At 33.8% G+C, this 21164-nt stretch overlaps 3 protein-coding genes across 4 annotated transcripts; all 3 read right to left on the reverse strand.

Annotated features, from left to right (window-relative positions):
* Positions 1 to 2222: 2222 nt before the first annotated feature.
* LOC149373370 (snake venom serine protease 3-like) lies at positions 2223 to 4489 on the reverse strand. The gene is made up of 5 exons (XM_089597496.1): positions 4444 to 4489; positions 4274 to 4366; positions 3837 to 4159; positions 2549 to 2848; positions 2223 to 2426 (listed from the first exon to the last, which is right to left on the reverse strand). Exons 1-5 carry the CDS (start codon positions 4487 to 4489, stop codon positions 2223 to 2225), a joined length of 966 nt encoding a protein of 321 aa, XP_089453622.1.
* Positions 4490 to 5783: 1294 nt separating this feature from the next.
* LOC106642074 (oxysterol-binding protein-related protein 11) lies at positions 5784 to 8982 on the reverse strand. The gene is made up of 2 exons (XM_014356712.2): positions 8257 to 8982; positions 5784 to 7793 (listed from the first exon to the last, which is right to left on the reverse strand). Exons 1-2 carry the CDS (start codon positions 8492 to 8494, stop codon positions 7423 to 7425), a joined length of 609 nt encoding a protein of 202 aa, XP_014212198.1. The 5' UTR covers positions 8495 to 8982; the 3' UTR covers positions 5784 to 7422.
* Positions 8983 to 13378: 4396 nt separating this feature from the next.
* On the reverse strand, positions 13379 to 21164 carry vret (vreteno). 2 transcript variants are annotated; one of them, XM_089597409.1, is made up of 18 exons: positions 20937 to 21164; positions 20065 to 20164; positions 19878 to 19929; positions 19551 to 19792; positions 19270 to 19455; positions 19073 to 19205; positions 18822 to 18991; positions 18545 to 18723; positions 16748 to 17388; positions 16434 to 16667; positions 16091 to 16347; positions 15802 to 16009; positions 15424 to 15718; positions 15165 to 15355; positions 14844 to 15081; positions 14399 to 14565; positions 14076 to 14319; positions 13379 to 13989 (listed from the first exon to the last, which is right to left on the reverse strand). In XM_089597409.1, the coding sequence occupies exons 2-18, from the start codon at positions 20118 to 20120 to the stop codon at positions 13820 to 13822; spliced, it is 3663 nt and encodes a 1220-aa protein (XP_089453535.1). In that variant the 5' UTR covers positions 20121 to 20164; positions 20937 to 21164; the 3' UTR covers positions 13379 to 13819. The 2 variants fall into 2 exon arrangements, with proteins under 2 accessions (XP_089453535.1, XP_014212188.2); XM_014356702.2 differs by having other exon boundaries at positions 19542 to 19792; positions 20937 to 21163.

The raw sequence follows: 21164 nt of genomic DNA on the forward strand, positions 1-21164 counted from the left end.
GTGTGCAACGCCGAAAAAGTTGTATTACAATTAGATTTACTACTTGTTAAATTATACACTATGTGCAAAACATTAATTTATAAAGTTATCGACAAAAACAATAATAATTATACCTCTAGGGCGCAAAGTGCTATTTCGCATCCGAGTGGCGTATTCTATTTTTTTAGGGTGCAAAGTGAGGTCGTTATATAGTAATAATACTTTGAGTTATTCGAATTGACAATTTATTTCTTGAAATATATTTATATTTACTAGGCCAACTAATAAAATTTGATTAATGTATTAACATTGAATCAGAAGTATGTAAATTTTTGGTAAGATGTAACGTACGATAAAACATTCATAGCAATAAGGAAAACTGTGAAGTACTAGTCATGCAATGAATAAAGTAGGAAAAAAAAATTATGTGTGTGCACAATGAATAAAGGTTGTGCGGGGCCCAGAGGGTGGGGCCTTTATTTTCTTAACTTTACAAAAAAAAAAAAAAAAAAATCGAACGAACAAGCAAAATTATGCTGTAAATTGTGTTTGATATAATTTTGAGTAAATAACGAATTTTTTCCATTGAAATTTTTATCGAGGAATTACAAGGCATTACCTAAACGAGCAAATGAAAAAAAAAATCAATTTTTTGATAGAATTTAATTTAAAAACTCTGTGTTTATTTAAAATAATTTTCACCATTTTAAACGCAAACATTCAATTTATTAAGCATTTTTCTAATATTTAATGATCGATAGCACTTTTACTAAAAAAAAAAAAAAAAAAAAAAAAAGAGATTATTTAAAACTTTTTAATACACTCTAGGAAATTTACAGCTTTTTTACAAAAAATTTCCGAACTTTTCTGCCTTTTACACTTTGCATCCGGTATACAAGCACCCAACTTTTCATTCTGCCAAAAATTAAATTCTCTCTTGTCAGCCACTGGGTAAACTGTTTTACCAGACCTTTGATGGTAGACATGGATTATGGTAATATATTTGGCAAAAACTGCGGTTAAATAAGCAATCAAAGATAAAATTTATTGTACAAGTAATTTTACATACAGTATTTTTACAAACAGTATTTTTACATACCTTCGAAATTTAAGATAAGAAGTAAGTATTGCACTAAAAAAAAGTAAAACATTTCTTATTCTATGTTGACTACAAGTTTTTTCATAAATTTATTTAGCAATGTAACTACAAAGTTTCATAAATTGTTCTCTGAGGACAGTTTATCGAATATCAACTTGACGATTCTGGTAAAACACCAATCGATTTGATCCCCTTGAATAATATTATTGACTTTTATACTCGTTAAAAGAGTAATTTTATTCACTACTGTTATCTCTTTGAACCAAATGTTGTTTTCGTTTATCAACGGCACTTTTACAGCCTAACTGATTTCAAATACATTTACACTCGTTTCATAAATTAATTATTGTAATTTTACTTGTATTATCTTTAAATTAAAATTACATTTTTTTTAGCGAATGATGTTGGTATCGATAGGAGAGGAGGGAGGGGGAAGTAAACTACCTCCACAAAGTTATAACGCTTGTATTTTTAGAGTACGAAAACAATTTAGGCATCCCTTTCCAGATGTGTCCACACCATTGAAAAACGATGACTTAAAAATTTTTAGGTTTAGTTGTTTTTGAGATTTATAAATGTTCAAAACATTCGATGACCCTTTTTTTGTGTGTACTTGCAGCAAAGGTTACATCTTAAAGTACTTAATCGAAAAACCAAACATCGCCTCGTCTCGATAATGCTAGTTAGAGATGATTTAAAAATAAAAAAGAAAAAACAGTGCAGGGTATCCAATACTTATAGTACAAGAGATAAATATTTTACGTTTTAAAGACTCTTTTTTTCCTTCTTTTATGCAAATACTGAAGTATTAATTCATGCATGTAAAAGCATTGCGAACTCGGGGCCTATATAATATATATATATATAATTTAAAAGACCAATAAATTACACGGTAATGTTCGGTGCTTGAATAATCTTTTTCCATTTAAAAAAATTTTAACATTACACATAAGTCATTTTGTGTGATTTACATAAAACATATTTTAAAAATACATGAAAGTTTTTGCGCTCATAGGAAACAAACAAAAAAAAAAAAAAATGTAAAGAAGAAAAATGTTTGTTAACAAAATACATATCCGTAACAGTAAAGAATATATATAACACCGAGTACAAATTTGGTAATAGATAAAAAATATCCGCTTCCTCAAAGTTTCCTTGGCAAAGGACAAACGTGGCAGATCATCAACATGGGATCGCAACCATGATTTATTGCATGGAGTATGAAAAACAAGTACTTAAACACTTTGACGTAAGAACTTGGAGCGTAAGTTTCGTCGCAGTCGGTTGGACCAAAGGATTGTATCCCGATCAAAACGCCATTGTGGACGAGTGGGCCTCCACTGTCACCCTTAAAGTTTCAACATGTAGTTTAAGTTGTACATGATTTTGTGTCCAAATAAAATGAGAAAAATGTCTTTAAACACACTTTTTTAATAATATTTCCATGTCATGAATGAAGTAACGACTTACCCGACATACACCCTCTGGTCCATGAATGCTCGGACGAAATTTCGTTTTTGCGCACAAGATCCTATCATTAAAATGATGATTCAAATAGTTTTGACAGTTCGCGCGGTCGAGTACAGTAGTCGTAAGGTAGCGAATTTGAGTTGTGTAGTCATTCGGGAACACAGCGTTGGATCCGATAATATCATCCTGGATGCCCATACCAGTGATGTTGGCTTCGACATTTTCGTATGTTGAATCATCCAGCGGTAAACCAATGGAGCTCAAGTGGTCATCGAAAAACAAATCCAACTCACGATCTAACTATTATATAACCCATTAAAAAAAAAAAAGGATATTTAAAACATTTCATAAGTAAGCGATAGAAGTTTATTTGATATTGCGATGCACAACCAAATAATACTCCTGATGTGTGCACCTAAGAGTAAGTGACCACATACCTGATCTGCATGAAATTTGGACATGATTACTTACTCCCAAGTGTGTACATATATGACAATGAAAGCTCTCAGCTATTGAATAAAAATCACGAATATCAGCATTATAATTCTTGGCTCTCTCAGTGGTTCATGATGTATGTTAAAACTAATAAGTGTTAAAACAAACAAAAACTAATACTTTGAATGCTCGAACATAGACTTGAACAGAAATGCTTTTTGAATTTGTTTAATAAAACTTTTTGCTTAACATGGAGTATATGTTGTATGTGGCAAATTTTTTTTTTTTTGTAATTGTTATTCGCAACACAGTAATAAAGAATATTTTTCGCATCAAATAAGTACAATACATGGTAGTTGCGGAAGAAAAAATAATTTAAGAAAAACTAGTCCAATTATTCCATAAAATATTCAAACATTTGATTTTTAATACCTCGAAAACAAACCTAAGAATTATCAAATATTTTGCACTTATCAGCAAAAAAACAAAAAAAAACAAAAAAAAAAATTTTCTCAGTATTTTATTATGAGTAGTGATGAATGTAAAATTTTTTCGGAAAATATTCAACCTGATTCGGGGAAAAAAAAATTATTTCTCAAAACTCGCACAAAATAATTGCGCTCAAGTCCGTTGGTACAACACAAAAGGGAAAGGTTCAAGTTTGCAGCCACTACGCGTCGCCGTCACGTGCCAAATAGCGGGTGAGAAGCGCTACATTTTCATACACTGGTAAAATATACTCGAGAACTGATTCGCACGATCGAGCGTTACACGTATACTTACCGCGCGGAAAAATAGAAAGAAAAAAAAATGACCTCGGCAAAAATAATGCAAACCCAACATGATGTACTACCTTTAGGACAACGATGTCCGCGAACGGCAAGACAAGGGGAAAATCAATATCTTCTTTTAGTGCGTAGATTTTGTCGACCAGTCTCGCTTCGCTACGGCTAAATTCACTGAGATCACGCACACCGGCAACGACGGCGATGAGATTGGAAAACATGTGTCCGTTATTTTTTAATACACAATGGGCTGCCGTGATCACGTGCATATTGTCGATAATGACACCTCCACATAATTTTGTCGCTTCGGGCAAAATGGTCACGTGGTAGGTGAACTCGTTGAGGTTTATCTCGCTGCCACCGCGTATACTTTCAGTCGGAAGAGCAAGACCTGCCGAATAATGCGTCCGTATATGTATGTATTTTACTGTCTCGTACGTGGGAAAAAGATAACTCGCTTCAAACAAGGGGTTACTGCAATCACTGAAATTTCAGCTAAAAGCACCAACTGAAGGGACCGTCGCGGTTAAGACTACGGCTGCTTCATCAAGAACATTGTTGTCTGTAACGCCAAGTTTTTCAAGATCATCATCTTTTTCTGAACGAAAAAACGACGTATAACGGTGCAATGTGCACAAAAAAAATACGCATAAAACAATTATTAAAACTACGTACCTTCGTAATTTAACAACAAAAGAGGTAATAAATAATATGGTCTCATGCTGTTGTACATTAAAAATCGCCGAGAGATTTTTTATCAAATTGGCTCAACGAATTGATGATTAATTTCACTCACTCGATGGTTCAAGGGGTATTAATGTGATGGGCTTTTTGTATTCGTTAGGCACTTATGCTATCTTTTTTATCGCTATTGTTATCTAGTCAATTTAAACAGATACTTCACGCATTTTTTTATTAGCTAAATTATTCTTGTACTCAAATAAGTTTTATTAGGTTTACTACGAGCGTTTGAATATGCAGTTTAACGAAATAATATCGCAAGAGGTTTTTGCTGCCGGAGAATTCGAAAATTTTTTTTCATTCCTTCACATGGGACATTAATGTAACTCAGCTTAACATTTTTTCAATTATTACAATCTTACGACTGCAAAGAGTTTTCAGTAATGAACAAAATTTTGTTCTTTCAACCTCAGGGTTACAAATACATCTAAAAAAGATTATACGTGTATTATAAATTATATATTATTTTGTGTATTATAAATTATATATTATTTTTTACCCTATTTTAATATGGGACTCTTTTTGGGAACTTGTTTTTTGTGAACGTGCAAGTAACATTATTTGTGGAAAAATACATCAAGAGATAATTAATTTAAAAATTTCATAATCTATGTATAAAATTAGTTTATGAAATCCATACATGAAGTAGCCCATCATTACGATTTGACTTAAATTTATTCAACGCGGAGAATTTTCTTATTTAAGTAACAAATAAATTTTCCATTGTACCAAAAAATCACAACAATTGAAAGTATTTACTTGATAGTATTTGTTTTAACGAAAAATTAAAACGTCAAAAACTATTTTTTTTTTTTTTAATGCAAAGTTCATACTTACTTATAATTTTTATTAAATATTTTTCAAACCAAAAGCTAGAATTGACAAGTGTATAATTAAATAAATAAAAGTTTATAGAAAAAAAAAAAAAAAAAAATATTATTTACTATTTTTTCTTTCTATAAGTCAAGTGTTACCTAAAAACCTACAGATATTTCACAAAAATTTATGAAATATAAGATTAAGTTTATCACTTAATATTACATACACATAGAGCCTATATACTAAACATGAACAATTGGTACTTCAGACGAGATCAAATCCAAGACTTTTTATTTTTTCAGGTGATCTGAGAAGTAATTTTCAGGTATTAAATTAATACACCAATAATTAGTAATAAAAGCTTTCAACGATCAATTTATTATTGTAAAAAATTTATTTTGACGTACATAAAAAATACGCTAATTTGCGTATTTTTTTCTAAAATTTGCGTATATTACTTGTCTTTGTATTAAAAAATTTATTTTATTTTGTCTGTGACAAGTTCGCAACGGCAATTAAATTTTTAAATTAAACATAAAAAAGGTCATGTTTAAACAACTGAAAATACAACGCTTAGCTAAGAAATACATTTCATCAGAAAAGCGGATTACAGAAATTTTGGAAGGCATAAATTGTGTGACACTTGAGTTCATACATTTCTTTTAACAAATTAATGATATGTTCGAGTGATTATAATATGTGATGCAGCATTTTAATAATAATTAAATGTACAATAATTGTAATAAAAGTATACGGTTAACAGTAATCTCGTGGAATATATTTTGTACTCTCTTTTTCTTTCTTTTTCTCTCTACATTCATTATAGCAAAGCAAACATATGACGTAAAATTATATAGAATATTATTTACATTACAGTTTTAAGTAGTTGTGAAATGAAAGCATTTAGATTGAATCGAATACTTTAAACAAACTTCAAAAAAAGTATAAAAACTAAGTAGTTTATTGAGATACATATATTAACTGTGAAAGTAAAAAGGCAAGAATTAAAAACAATATAGATAATGTTTCGAATATCATGTCAAGTAAATATTAGTCTAATTTTCTATCACAAGAACGAAACAGTAAAGCATTGTTATTTTACAATGTACATGAAATAAGTTTGTTCGTATTACATGGCAAAGCACCTTTATTGCACTAGATAAAAAAATAATATTCTTTGTAGTGTAACATTTTCAGGCAAAGAACGCTTTTTTAGAAATTCAATCACTGTTTTGTGTTTGCACATTTTTAGTTTTGTTGAGCAATAAATTGGAGATGGCCTACTATTGGGTAAGCAGCTCAAAATTACTACTTGAACACCAGCATTTTACTCTAGGTAAAAAGTTTTGATCATATATTACACTAAGTTTGCCTCCACAGAGCAAGTAATGTTTCAATGAAATTCTCATTAGGTCACATTATAGTTGTATGTAGCAGGTATTATTTTGAATCACATTTGTCACACAGTATTATATTACTTATTCCGAGGTCCACACCCATGTCTTTTGTTATCATTAAAAAATCATGTATTCGGATCTCTAACAGCTGAACAAAGGAAATCCTGCAGTACATAGTCGCTTATTCTATCACTAAATTATTAAAATATAAATATGAAACATTTTGTGTGAAATATTCATCTTGGATAGATGCTTTATATTGTAAAAAAGCATAAAAAAATTAAATCTATCTATTGCCATACATTTTTGTTAATTAATCAAACTAGAGTAAGCTTCCGAGTATAATGAAAAAATAGAAAAAAAATAAATCCAAGCGATCAGATTATACCTTGGCAAAGTACAAAAAAAAAATATTATTCCTATAACATATGAACATCCTCTATTTCGATAAGTAGTGGAAGGTTTTGTACTTACAAAGAAATAAGTTATTAAAAAAAACGAATTAGTTACAAAGCAGCCCAAATGACTGATCTTTAATATTCAATCTCATCATCTTGAGCATTCTCTTTTATGTACAAAGTCAAACAGCGAGTATAATATTGCACCTTGCAACTCTCAATAACAATTAAGTTCTAATTTCAACAATCTTCCACGACAATACATCTACAACCTGTTAGATCCCTATGAATCCGTATGATTACTGATACAAAATGTTCAAGCACTGATTGAGAGTGTAAACCGTGGCATAGGCAGTGGCCTTAAGCACCAATAGCTCAGGGTCGAGATTCATGCTGGAGCTTTCGATGGCTTGGGCCAAGGACTGACTCTGTTTCTCGGCCTTGTTCAGCTGCTCACGGCAATTGGCAAAGGCGTCCAGGACCTCAAGTTTGGCCACGGGGTTGCTCACACAGCTGGTTGCCGCTCGTAGGCTGCTCGTGTGCTCGCGAGGAGGCAAGGGCGGGTGGCTACTCGCTATCGCTCGCGTGTACATCTCGATGACGGCACGCAACTTGTCCACCCATTCCTGGCGCGCTCGAGCGTCCGTGGCTCGTAGCTTGATCATGTCGCCTGTGCGCCAGGACACGAGAATGATGTTAAGGGCAAGAAAAAGAACCATGTTTCATGAGTGTGTGGTAACACTTGGGTGCTATCAGTGATTTTGGGGATTATTGAAATAACGTAAAAGCAACTTATGCACCAAGTGCTTAAGCTACTTGTTTGCAGATGCCTATGTTGCTATTGTTTTTCACATGTGACAATGAGATTGTTATTCCGCAATTTAGCGATACATGATTATATATACTATTATTTGTAAAAGGCATTGGGTCCCATAGACTTATAGGATGAATAAATAAATGAATAATCTTCATTGCTGACAAACTTGTGAGCTTCATCATTGGAACTTATCACAAGTTAGTTATACAACAGTACATTTCAATTGTTATTAGTGGAAAAGTAGGCTGAATACATAATTGTGTAAGACATAAGACATAAGTAAAGAATGCATGCACATATTATAAAAAACACTAACCTGTTGCTGAATTGACGGTGAAAGTGTTGGAATCTTCGTCGCTGGGAGCAATGACAGCTCCAGCTAAATAAATAGAACATCTTGGCCTCTGATTCTTTTCTGACTCGCTGAGGAAGTAGTGCAACTCACCAGTTTCTGGGCTCAATATGAACCACCTATACTGCCATCCTTTCATAGCATTTGTGTACTTATAAAGTAAGCCCTCGTAAGGGTATCTCGTTTGTACATTCATTGCCATTAGTTGCAGTTGATCTTTCTGTTCTCGAAGATCATAAACAACAGTTCATCTTCCGTTTCAAATGTTTATTGTTTAAACACAAAATCTTGAACTATTTTAATTTACCACTTAATTTTGTTGAGGTATGAATATCTATCCACTGTGTGTACATACAAACTCTTTATCTACAGTGCATTGCGAGGATTGATATATACTTGCTTCTTAATTCAATTAACTATTTGAAACAAAAAAGTACTTATCAAGAAGAGTAAGTATATTCTACTACGTGTTCTCTGACTTGTGTATGTATGTTATGAATGATAAAACCAGACATCACAGGTGTTCTGAATATTACTAACATATTTGTCACAACGATTTATTATACTTCTAAATTAACAATAGCATTCGCATATTTTCTCTGTATTATTGCTATTATTTAATTATAATTTTACGCTGTTGGGAATAAAAGTTAATAAGCACATTACACTATATTAACACTCTGTACGTAGTGAGTGCATCTAATAAGTACCTATATATATTTATCTTACAATCGCTGATTGTAAATTTTCGATATAGTCCTTTGGGTGTATTCCGCAAATGCTGCCAGCAGTTAAGTTACGTAGGTCGTGGTAACGCCGCATGGTCGGGCAGCGCTAGCGTCAACCTGTACTGGGGGCGTTCCGAAAGTCAGATTCACCGCGTAAATGGCAACGCTGCTGTCACAGATCGTCACATAAGGTAAAGTGACTACTGGAGTTGAGGTCCGAAATACCAAAACAAATCGTGATTTTTAGCGACGGTGTTATGGAAAAAAGCGCGATTTGTTTTGGCATTTCGGACCTCAGCTCCAGTAGTCACTTTACCTTATGTGACGATCTGTGACAGCAGCGTTGCCATTTACGCGGTGAATCTGACTTTCGGAACGCACCCACTAACTGTCGGTGGGTTCCGCATGTCAACAAACTTTGATATTTTTTACTGTTTTCGCTCCCATGCCATCTGATATTTCGGAGTTTGTTGACATGCGGAACCCACCGACAGTTAGTACAGGTTGACGCTAGCGCTACCCGACAATGCGGCGTTACCACGACCTACGTAACTATTGAAATAGATACAAAATGAATAATTAACGATGTTAGTGCTGTTTGCGGCAAGTTTACAATTTATCTATCACCCGAAAGTGTAAATATAAGGGAGGTCAATATTGGTGTAAAACATACACTGCAAACTTGCCGCAAGTAGCACAAACATCGTTAATTATTTATTTTGTATCTATTTCAATAGTTGCGGCTGGTTTATAAGTAATTAAACGGCTCCAGGGCTAAGCTGCCTAAAGCTCTCCTTCAGAATTTCAGAAGCAATTTTTGGCCAAAAAAATCACGACCGCTAGATGGCGCTGATCCTAATGATTATTACTACTTGTAGTAGAGCCATTTGATCAATTATAAACCAGCCGCAACTAATTTCGTAGATACAAAATAAATAGTTAAAGATAAATGTGCTATTTGCGGCAAGTTTGCAGTGTATGTTTTATACGAATATCAACCTCATATATATTTATACTTTTGGGTAATAGATGAATTGTAAACTTGACGCAAACAGTGCAAACAACGTTAACTTTTTATTTTATATTTATGAAATTAGTTGCGGCTGGTTTATAAGTAATTAAATGGCTCTAGGGCTAAGCTGCCTAAAGCTCTCTTTCAGAATTTCAGAAGCAATTTTTGGCCAAAAAAATCACTACCGCTAGATGGCGCTGATCCAAATGATTATTACTACTTGTAGTAGAGCCATTTGATCAATTATAAACCAACCGCAACTAATTTAGTAAATACAAAATAAAAAGATAACATTGTTTGTGCTGTTTGCGGCAAGTTTACAATGCATTTTTTACACGAATTTTGACTTCCTATATATTTATACTTTCGGGTGAAAAATAAATTGTAAACTTGCCGCCAATAGTGCGAACAATGTTCACTTTTTATTTTGTATTTATCAAATTAGTTGCGGCTGGTTTATAAATGATTAAATGGCTCTAGTATAAGCATAGTAATAATCATTTGGATCAGCGCCATCTAGCGGTAGTGATTTTTTTGGCCAAAAATTGCTTCTGAAATTCTGATGGAGAGCTTTAGGCAGCTTAGCCCTGGAGCCGTTTAATTACTTATAAACCAGCCGCAACTATTGAAATAGATACAAAATAAATAATTAACGATGTTTGTGCTACTTGCGGCAAGTTTGCAGTGTATGTTTTACACCAATATCGACCTCCCTTATATTTACACTTTTGGGTAATAGATAAATTGTAAACTTGCCGCAAACAGCACTAACATCGTTAATTATTTATTTTGTATCCATTTCAATAGTTGCGGCTGGTTTATAAGTGACTAAATGGCTCTAGGGCTAAGCTGCCTAAAGCTCTCCATCAGAATTTCAGAAGCAATTTTTGGCCAAAAAAATCACTACCGCTAGATGGCGCTGATCCAAATGATTATTACTATGCTTATACTAGAGCCATTTAATCATTTATAAACCAGCCGCAACTAATTTGATAAATACAAAATAAAAAGTGAACATTGTTCGCACTATTGGCGGCAAGTTTACAATTTATTTTTCACCCGAAAGTATAAATATATAGGAAGTCAAAATTCGTGTAAAAAATGCATTGTAAACTTGCCGCAAACAGCACAAACAATGTTATCTTTTTATTTTGTATTTACTAAATTAGTTGCGGTTGGTTTATAATTGATCAAATGGCTCTACTACAAGTAGTAATAATCATTTGGATCAGCGCCATCTAGCGGTAGTGATTTTTTTGGCCAAAAATTGCTTCTGAAATTCTGAAAGAGAGCTTTAGGCAGCTTAGCCCTAGAGCCATTTAATTACTTATAAACCAGCCGCAACTAATTTCATAAATATAAAATAAAAAGTTAACGTTGTTTGCACTGTTTGCGTCAAGTTTACAATTCATCTATTACCCAAAAGTATAAATATATATGAGGTTGATATTCGTATAAAACATACACTGCAAACTTGCCGCAAATAGCACATTTATCTTTAACTATTTATTTTGTATCTACGAAATTAGTTGCGGCTGGTTTATAATTGATCAAATGGCTCTACTACAAGTAGTAATAATCATTAGGATCAGCGCCATCTAGCGGTCGTGATTTTTTTGGCCAAAAATTGCTTCTGAAATTCTGAAGGAGAGCTTTAGGCAGCTTAGCCCTGGAGCCGTTTAATTACTTATAAACCAGCCGCAACTATTGAAATAGATACAAAATAAATAATTAACGATGTTTGTGCTACTTGCGGCAAGTTTGCAGTGTATGTTTCATACGAATATTGACCTCCTATATATTTATACTTTCGAGTAATAGATAAATTGTAAACTTGCCGCAAATAGCACAGAAAATGTTGAATTTTTATTTTGTATCTGTCAAATAAGTTGCGGCTGGTTTATAATTGACAAAATGGCTCTAGGGCCTAAGATATCTAAAGCTTTCCTTTAGAATTTTAGGGCCACTTTTTAGTTTAGAAATTTGAAACGCTAAAACCAGCCGCAACTAGTTGTGTAGATAGAAAATAAAAAGTTGACATTGGCTGTGCTGTTTACGGCAAGTTTACAAATAATCTTTTGCCTGAAAATCGACCTCCTATAAGAATATTAATACTTTTGTATGAATAATAATTTATCAATTGCATTGTAAAATTACGTGTGAAATGAAGAGTTAAAAGTAAAGTTTGAAATTATGTCATTGTTTACTGTCATTGAACATTTCGCATGTGTGCAATAAATTGATACAGGATTATACAGATACCTATTATTTTGCTGGGTGAGAAAGACGGATATTTGGTTTTGTTAGCATATTCCAGCGGTAATAATGCATATTTGGAATCTATGTTATATATTTATACAGCTTAAAATGTTTAAATATTAATCATGTGTGCCTCTATTTACCAACTTATTTGTATAAATTGAACTTTATACAAAAACTCATGATACAATCATTGATTGTCTCAATCATTATTCTAAACGTTAGTGAAAAAGGCGGTTAAATGCTGCCAGCAGTTAAGTTACGTAGGTCGTGGTAACGCCGCATTGTCGGGTAGCGCTAGCGTCAACCTGTACTAACTGTCGGTGGGTTCCGCATGTCAACAAACTTTGATATTTTTTACTGTTTTCGCTCCCATGCCATCTGATATTTCGGAGTTTGTTGACATGCGGAACCCACCGACAGTTAGTACAGGTTGACGCTAGCGCTACCCGACCATGCGGCGTTACCACGACCTACGTAACTTAACTGCTGGCAGCATTTGCGGAATACACCCTTTATCGAAAATTTTCTACAACCAGCGCCATCTAGCGTGGCGAATTTTGAACCAAAATGTACCCATCAAACTTCCAAGAAAAATAACTAGAAGTTACGATGCTAGTGATTTTCTAGTTATTTTTTCTTGGAAGTTTCAAGCAGCACTTAAAAAATATTAGTAGGAGCTATTCACATATTCACATAGACATTTTTTGCTTATTTCATTGTGAAAAGGGGGTTCCACTGTTCCGCTAAACTCAAATTGAGTGAACAGACTGAACAGACCTATACTGTGTTCTCTGTCAGTCAACATAGTTGGGACCATAATATAGTTTGTTGCCTATAGGCTTTGTTACCTGATGGAAAAAGAGGTATAGGTCTGTTCAGTCTGTTCACTCACTTCAAGTTTAGCGGAACAGTGGAACCCCCTTTTCAATATGAACGTTCACAATGAAATAAGCAAAAAATGTCTATGTGAACAGCTCCATAGACTGCTCGTTGTTATGTATACAGCGCTGAATCACAAGTAAAAGGCAACCCTTAAAATATTTACGATGTTGTAAATTAAGAACACAAAGAATTTTCTTTAAAATTTTTATTTGTATTAAAACAAAAGACTTTAATTTTTACATGAAACATCAATACAATTTATGTATAAAAAACGAACTTATAAAAATAATTCAAAAATCTTAAAACTAAGTTAAGACTTACAGCTTTAAAATTAGCATAAACTACGAAAATTGTTCTGCATTTAACCAGAATAAAGCTTAAATATGCTTAAAAAACTAGTGTTTGATATAGAAGTCTTTGCTCTTGGAAATCAAGCACCTATACTTGGGAATCATCTTACGATTTGTTTATCTAAAACGTACTTGAACCTTTTTCGTTCTTTTGTAAAATAAACCATTCGTCAATATTGAAAAATAAGAAGTAAAACTGCTTTTGCAAAAAACTTTTTGCCTTTTAACAATGTTCAAGTAAAATATTTAATTTTAGTCATTAGCGTGAAGAGAAAATAAATAAATAACTTAATTTAAATTAATTTCATTTCAGTTAGTTTTAAGCGAACTATAGGCACTTCGATATTTGGAGAGCCATCATCATCTATTCCTACAATTTTTACGATGACCTTTTCATTGAGCGGCAAAATATCAGGTATTACCTTCTTGGCTGCCTCTGAGAGTTTTTCTGGGAACATGGTTGCTGGAGAAAAAATTAAAAAACAAGCATTTTTAAAAGCTGTCATTAATGTATATAATGAGCGAGTAATGAAATCAGATTTAACTTACATTCCATGTTGCACAGAGTTCCAAGAGCCGGTAGTGTTAAGAAATCAGGTGTGATTTGACGAATATCCGTGTGTTTGACAGTTTCTGTATTACCATAATCGATGAAAAAGATAGTGGATTCATTTGGAGAGCAAACAGAATCTATACACAGTCCTCGGTAAAAACAGTCACAGTACATAGCTATACAGAGTTCCTCGTCTCTCGGTATGTAGTGACCTTCAACTGTTCCAATGTATTCTTGAATCTAATAAGGAAAAATATACACTCTTTTTTTGCTTATGAAACAAAAATCCTATACAAACATGATAAGCCTTTATGCGTACCCTTTCAAGCATTTCACCATGAATAGCTACAATAGCATTTTCATCGTCTGGGGCTACTACAATATTGCCAGCTTTCTCATAATAACTTAGAACTATAACCTTCAACTCATCTCCGACATCACCGATTTTCAGGACTGGCAAGTTGCTTAAGGAGTAGACTTGGCGATCTATTGAAACAAATGATAATGAAAAAATCATGTTTAATGAAATTGTGCGCCAACTCACTTAAGTAGTTACAAACTATAGCCAACATAGACTCAACATTCAAGTAATATACAAAACTTGGGTTTATTTACAGACATAAAAGATCATTCAATCCTCATAATGTGAGTAAAATGTATTTCATGTTTTTTTTCCCCTCAATTGAAACTGTTTATTTAGTCTGTGTTGACTTAAGAGTAACGTGTTAGAACTTTCTTAAATGAAACTAAAGATTACTATGTACCATTTTCAGGTTTTTTTGATTTCCAAGAAGGTTCCAAAGCGCTTCTACATACATCGTTAACAATCTCGTGGTTTTGAGTTTTTAAGATGACTCCGTCTTTGATTGGATAACCTTCAAACGTACATATCAGAGATGCCTGGGATGCTATGAGTGACTGATAATAATCTGAAGCTTCTGGCGTTAAAGGAGTATTAGGGTCGATGCCTTTCAGTGTAATCTTAGCACAGCCTGCTTTTTGCTAAAGAAGAGAGTAATAGCTCATTAATAATATCGATGTGATACATAATTATTTCTGATGTAGTTAAGTCTGTGAATACTTACAGATTTCAATGAATCGGTTAGCTTGAAAAGGTGCTTCAACGCTCTCTCTTCATCATTTCCGTAATCAATGTACTTCACCATAATTCTATCACCATCTACTTTAGTCACAACTGCTCGATAAAAGTTACCATCACTCTCAAAGGACGACAAAACCATTTCCCCAACAACAGGTTTTTCAGAAAGTGGTTGAGCTGTAAAATCAATTGTCAGCATTTCGAAAATAACATACATTAAAAAACTCTAAAACAATTGAACATACGATTACTCCGTGCGCACTTTGAAACTTCTTGTTCTAATAAGTGACATCGCTCCAGTTCACTACTTTCATCAATTTTAACATAAGCTTTGTTGGCACTGACGAAATGCGTCATGATAATCTTGTTACCAGAGACTAATGTGGGCATTCGGATACCTTTCTGTTCAGGTATGGGAACCCACTTTTTTACCTGAGCTTCGATTTTAAAATTACTATCATCCGGGGATTCAATCGAGATTTTAACAGAATCCTTTGAAATTTTGAGAACTTTGAACATGCCTACGTCCATTGTATCAGGCTAAAAAAAAAAAAAAAAAAATTTGTTTTATACTTCGTTGACTTTCATTCACAGTACAGTAGCTGTTGGTAAATATTGCTAACCATTATGGTGTTGGATTCTAGTTGACAGACCAAGCCCATGCTAACAAGTTTATCAAACCCTTCAGGCAGTGGACAGTACCTCACCGGTGCAAAGAATCTACATTCGTCAATCACAGCGAGCATAACGATGGGTTTCACAGCTGAAACAACACCTCTGTACCATTCTTTTGATTCATTTTCTCCACAAATGAAGTCACCAACGTTTGGCCTGAATAATTAATGAGTCCAATTGTTATAAAATCAATAGTTGATCAAGTTTTTGTACGTTCATAGAAGATAATTGTCTTACTTGAAGCTTGGATTTTTTTGTAACATCTTGATACAACTTTCTGCTAATACTGTGACTAAACTATTAAACTGCTCTTCATTTTCAGTAGGCACGAAACTGACATTGTACTCATTCTGGCTGATTTTAGCGTGTTTCAATATGCAACCTTCCTGAGATTCCCTAAGTTCGTCGAGTACGTTTGGCAAACTTGTTAATTTGGACAGGAAAATATCGTCCTCTGTTGGAGCTGGTTTATTATCAACTGTGCCGTTTGATACCTGTTTTTTTTTGTTTAGTTAATATTTAATTTTAGGTTTATCTTTTACGTTTAATGCGTTGCTTATTAAAAAAAAACTTCAATTACCGAATCGCTCAAATCTTTAGCAGGCTTTGCTTGAACAACAATACTTCCGTCTCCTATCACTGACACTGATTGAACAGATAAAGATTGTCCAACAGTTGAAAGTGTCTTCAGGCTTTCGTCAGCAGCATCAACGAGACAGATGCGACGAGCAAAGTATGGATAGTCACTGAATGTCTGATGGAAGACCTTAGATACTGCCAATTGGTCAACTATACCGTAATCATACAAGAAAACCTGCAACAAACGTGATTGTACTCTCAATGCTTAATCACGAAGACCAAAAATAAAATTAGTGGGTAAATAAATATAAATACCTCTGATACGTTATCACTGATTGACGTTATTTTGGCACGGTACCATTCACCTTCGTGCTGAAGCACGCAATTGACGTTTACTTCGGGCTTGACCATTTTTGCTTGCTCGGCAGCTTTTGCCAAAACGGCTTTGAACTTTTTAAAGTCTTCAAAATGATCAGCGCGCTGGACCCAGTACATGCCGCGTGAAATATAATTCGTGATGATAACGTCGACGAACCTGTCTCTTGGCAGAAACTGACTGGCTCCCTCAAATCCTATGTCATCGTCGCTGATTTTTTGTACCATGGCATTTTGCTTAGGCTCAGTTTGCTGCTGATAAGGAGTTCGCTGTTGTTGCTGAGGTCTTGACTGCTGTTGCTGCTGAGGCATCTGTGGAGACTTTTGATACTGTTGTTGTGGCGATTTCTGTTGATACTGCTGCTGTTGACGTGGTTGAGCATGGTTTGGTGAGACCTGCTTCTGCTGGCGCAATGGATTAAACGACGTTTGTTGTTCGTTACTATTGTGAATGCGATTACTCTGGAAAGATTCAGATCTATTCGGGCCGTTCTTAGCTTCATCTTTAGGCAAGCTGGCAATTCCGTTGTGATTTTTTGCTGATCCTGCTGGACTCTCGGTGCTTGGCTTGTTTTGTTGAGCTGCAAAAAGAATTATATTATAAAAAAATTGTACAGTTACGTGCATATATACCCTCTTATGGTTTCATTTTTTAACGAAAAATACAAAATTTAAGAAAAAGTAGTTTTTAAGTTTTATAGATTAATCCAAGCAACATCAAGTGCAATAAAAAAAGCTTGCTGTCAATTTCTTAGCATCGCGGATTAATTTTTATTTATTACTAAAAACTTACTATTAGAATATGTTAAGTAGAATTAAAAAAAAAAAAAAAAAAAAAAAAAAAAAAATTACCGATCGCCAGTAGTTTGATGCATGAATACCAACTTAACCTTATGTTGGTTATGTAGTTTACCAAAAACGCAGTACCAATTTAGTACTGAATAAAATAGGTATGATATAATTTCTCAAAATTCATCATGCATTTTAAATCAATTTTTAATAAGGAAGAAAAAAAACGTAAATAAAATGCATCTTGGCATCGTAAATGCAATGCAATTACAGCTTAAGAGGAAAATGAAGATTCAGACTCGACAAGAAACATGTGGATTTTGCCTTGATATTTGCTACGTTTCGACTTGCCTGTATAAGGAATGTGAATAAATAAACATTCGTACATTACAAACTTAATGTATTCTAATAGATTTCACACTTTGTGTAGAATAATTTTTACAATTAGTCGAGTTGTTTTGAAATATTCATCAAATAATTGTCAAGATGATAATCGAGGTGATAGTGATTCATCACTACTAAACTACTTATAATGAAGTGAAAAATGACGATATTTCTTTTAGTTGAGCATCAAGAAAGTAAATGCAAATCATTTAATTAAGTAAAAGAGTAAAAAATGATTAATGAATCGAAAGCATTAAAAATTGAAAAAATATTCAGAATCAGTCAAAATTTGTATAATATAAAAATAAGACTCTAATAATCTTTTTTAACTTTACAGTATAGACTGTTTTTTCAGTAGATTGGAATATTAACAGTACTAAAACGTAGCGAATACAAGTAAATATTCGTAGATGATTCTTATTAAAATATGTAAAATACTTCAGAGACAGCCCTCAATCGATCAGGATCTGAATCCATAGCGGGTGCGTACTGAAGGATAGAGAACCAAAAATCAGTCAACTGTTTAGTCCTCAATTAGAAATAGTTTTTTTTTTTTATGTTTACCTGGCATAGGCGGTGATTCCTTGTTTTGAGTGGGCTCTTGACACTGAGATACTTTTGGCGAGGCTCGAACGATTTCTCCGGTTGGAGTCTGTTTATGGTCTTGGGGTACTTGTTTAGGTAACCCGTTAGTTTGATCATTTTCTGATAGAGTCAAGTTAGATATTCTTCTGACTAGGGGCCTGTACAGATTGACAAAAAAAAATATTTCATATAAATACGTACAAAATTTTTAAACATAATTATAGACGGCTATTACTTCAACTAAACTGTTACTTACGGAAGTGGTTGACAGTTTAATTTATGATTCGGCCAATCATTTTTTTGACACGTTCTGTTACAATAAAATGTAAAAGAGCATCTTTGACATCTAAATGATGTGGGAGAAGAGCAAACTTGACACTTTCCAGCTTCATCATCTATATCCTCCGAGGCAAACTCGTAATGTCCCTGTAGAAAAATGGAAATTAGAAAGTAGCTTCGACTACACCATCTTACATATCATGGGTGATGGTACTAAAAAAAACTTACATATTCCCGTTTTTCGTAGACTTTTTGGAGACAAGCCGGGATGTTATAATGTGGTTCAGGAAGATTATAGTAAGTGTAACCTCTACCACATGAAACTTGCCTCTGTCCGTCCTTGGATATGCGAGTTATACCCCTTTAGTTGTAAAACAATTACTTATTATTAAATGAAAACTTAAAAATATCTTAAAGCTTCTTACCTTGTATACATTAAGTTTGTGTTGTAGTAGGGCCCTGGACCATCATATGGATTAAATGTTGTAGGATCATTTGAGCCAGGACAGGGGTACAGGATATCATCATCGGACGTGCGATGATCAGGACGGAAAGTTGGCGTGCAGTTGGGTTTACCCATACTTATGGATTTCTTCATGTTTTTAAAGTCACTATAATATAGAAAATAGTTACTACAACTGCAGGAGACAAACGCAAGTCAACATTTTTATACAAAAAATATTAAGACTGAACTTACACATCGTACGAGTTGTATCTATGATCTAGAACAGGACCAGATAAATCTATGGTAGCTGGCTTATGAAGGCTTCTTAATTTCTTATCTTGAAACTGTAAGTTCATTTTCAACGGCAACTTCTGGTGTAATTCGTGAATTGCTCGTTCAGCAGCAGTATAAGAAGAATAAGAAATAAACGCTTGGTTTTTATTTTTAACCAACACATAACCAGTTACATGCCCAAACTCGGAAAAAATATCCTTGACTCCATCCTATTTGTAAAATATGAGGATCAATATGAATATATTAGTGAATCAGGTATACAATTGAAAAGAAAAGGAGGTTGTAGATACTTACTTTTTCCAACTCGGATGGAACATTTGTAACAAACAACGTGTAGGCAGGTGTCCTGAGTGAAAACATACGTACATAAGTATGTGTTCATGAAATACTTATTAATGTTACGGCAAAACATTCAATATTTTTGAGCAAGCTAAATAATCTCAAGAAAAATTATCAGCACACTAGTTTAAATAAAACTTACTCTTCAGCACCAGGTGCTGTTGGAGCCGGCTCGTTATTGAAAGTGTCAGATGCCATTTTTGGCAACTTCTTTCTAGTCTTCCAGTGTTTCGCAAATTACTCTGAAAATTTTTAAACGTTAGTCTTTCAATTAAATAAAAAAGAACAAGGTCAATGGATTAACATCATCTACAAAAAGTATTGGGGGAAAAAAAGCCAACAGTACCTCTAGTCCATCACAACTAACAAATAAACTTATAACTTCTACAGTAAGAATGAAACACTACGAGTACTTTTCTTGTTTACAAGGGAGCATATGAATTAAAAACAAACTTTAAAAGACGCCAGGTGAGTCCTAACCCACGCAAAAGGGACACAACTCGCGGGGGACACGTGTTTGTGCCGAAAATCTAAACACTAAACATATACCAAAATCAACGGACAAAGAAGGCAGTGTCCTTGAACCTCAGTGGGTAAGTATGAACTGTATAAAAAAAAAACACTGAAACATTCTTAGAATTTTTCCCCTTCTGGAACGAGTGATATAAAGATAGCATTAATTGCTTCAGCAAAGCACGAACCAATGTTGCAAAAGTTCTGTACGATCGATTCAACAAGCGGGTGCGAGTATACGGAGTGTTATCAGTTGGGTACCTTATCATGACGGAGATTCAACAACCTGCACCGGATGTGCTATACACCGGGGACCACGCGTTTTCTAGCCATGTACTTACGGGCGAACGAGAATCCTTAGATTTGGCGATTTTATCTTAATTTAGAGGAACGATTGAAAGTGCATTCGCATCGGGTTACAAAGCACAGTACAGATGCATCTACAAATACGAGCGGCATCGCGTGTTTGTGGTTAGATAGAAAAAAAAGGCACGTTCTTACCTCGAGGACGGCTGTCAGTCGTTGGAAAAGCAGCTAACTTGGCACGAGCACAATGATTATTATACTTAGTTAATCGAGTATAAACGTTGCCAACGCGGTAAGAGCGCATTAAAACTTTAAGACAATTAAAACAAGAAAAAAAGGACGTTGAAGCGTACTTAATCCTAGTCACGTTCTCGACAATTAACCGAGAAAGAGTAAAATGGTGGCTCGTTGAACTTTTTCACT

This window comes from Copidosoma floridanum, unplaced genomic scaffold (assembly GCF_036245765.1).
Source record: "Copidosoma floridanum isolate Cflo_tuat_1 unplaced genomic scaffold, Cflo_Japanese_pri ptg000032l, whole genome shotgun sequence".
NCBI lineage: Eukaryota > Metazoa > Arthropoda > Insecta > Hymenoptera > Encyrtidae > Copidosoma > Copidosoma floridanum.

What these genes read in the sequence shown, in the direction of transcription:
- LOC149373370 (XM_089597496.1), bottom strand. Translation starts at nt 4,489, where the DNA reads ATGAGACCATATTATTTATTACCTCTTTTGTTGTTAAATTACGAAG. An exon ending in TTTGTTGTTAAATTACGAAG is followed by an intron (nt 4,367 to 4,443) that starts GTACGTAGTTTT and finishes TTTTTCGTTCAG; the next exon opens with AAAAAGATGATGATCTTGAA. An exon ending in CGGACATCGTTGTCCTAAAG is followed by an intron (nt 2,849 to 3,836) that starts GTAGTACATCAT and finishes GTTATATAATAG; the next exon opens with TTAGATCGTGAGTTGGATTT.
- LOC106642074 (XM_014356712.2), bottom strand. Translation starts at nt 8,494, where the DNA reads ATGGCAATGAATGTACAAACGAGATACCCTTACGAGGGCTTACTTTAT. An exon ending in CACCGTCAATTCAGCAACAG is followed by an intron (nt 7,794 to 8,256) that starts GTTAGTGTTTTT and finishes CCTGGCGCACAG; the next exon opens with GCGACATGATCAAGCTACGA.
- vret (XM_014356702.2), bottom strand. Translation starts at nt 20,120, where the DNA reads ATGGCATCTGACACTTTCAATAACGAGCCGGCTCCAACAGCACCTGGT. An exon ending in ACAGCACCTGGTGCTGAAGA is followed by an intron (nt 19,930 to 20,064) that starts GTAAGTTTTATT and finishes GTTTTCACTCAG; the next exon opens with GACACCTGCCTACACGTTGT. An exon ending in TTAAACTGTCAACCACTTCC is followed by an intron (nt 18,724 to 18,821) that starts GTAAGTAACAGT and finishes CAATCTGTACAG; the next exon opens with GCCCCTAGTCAGAAGAATAT.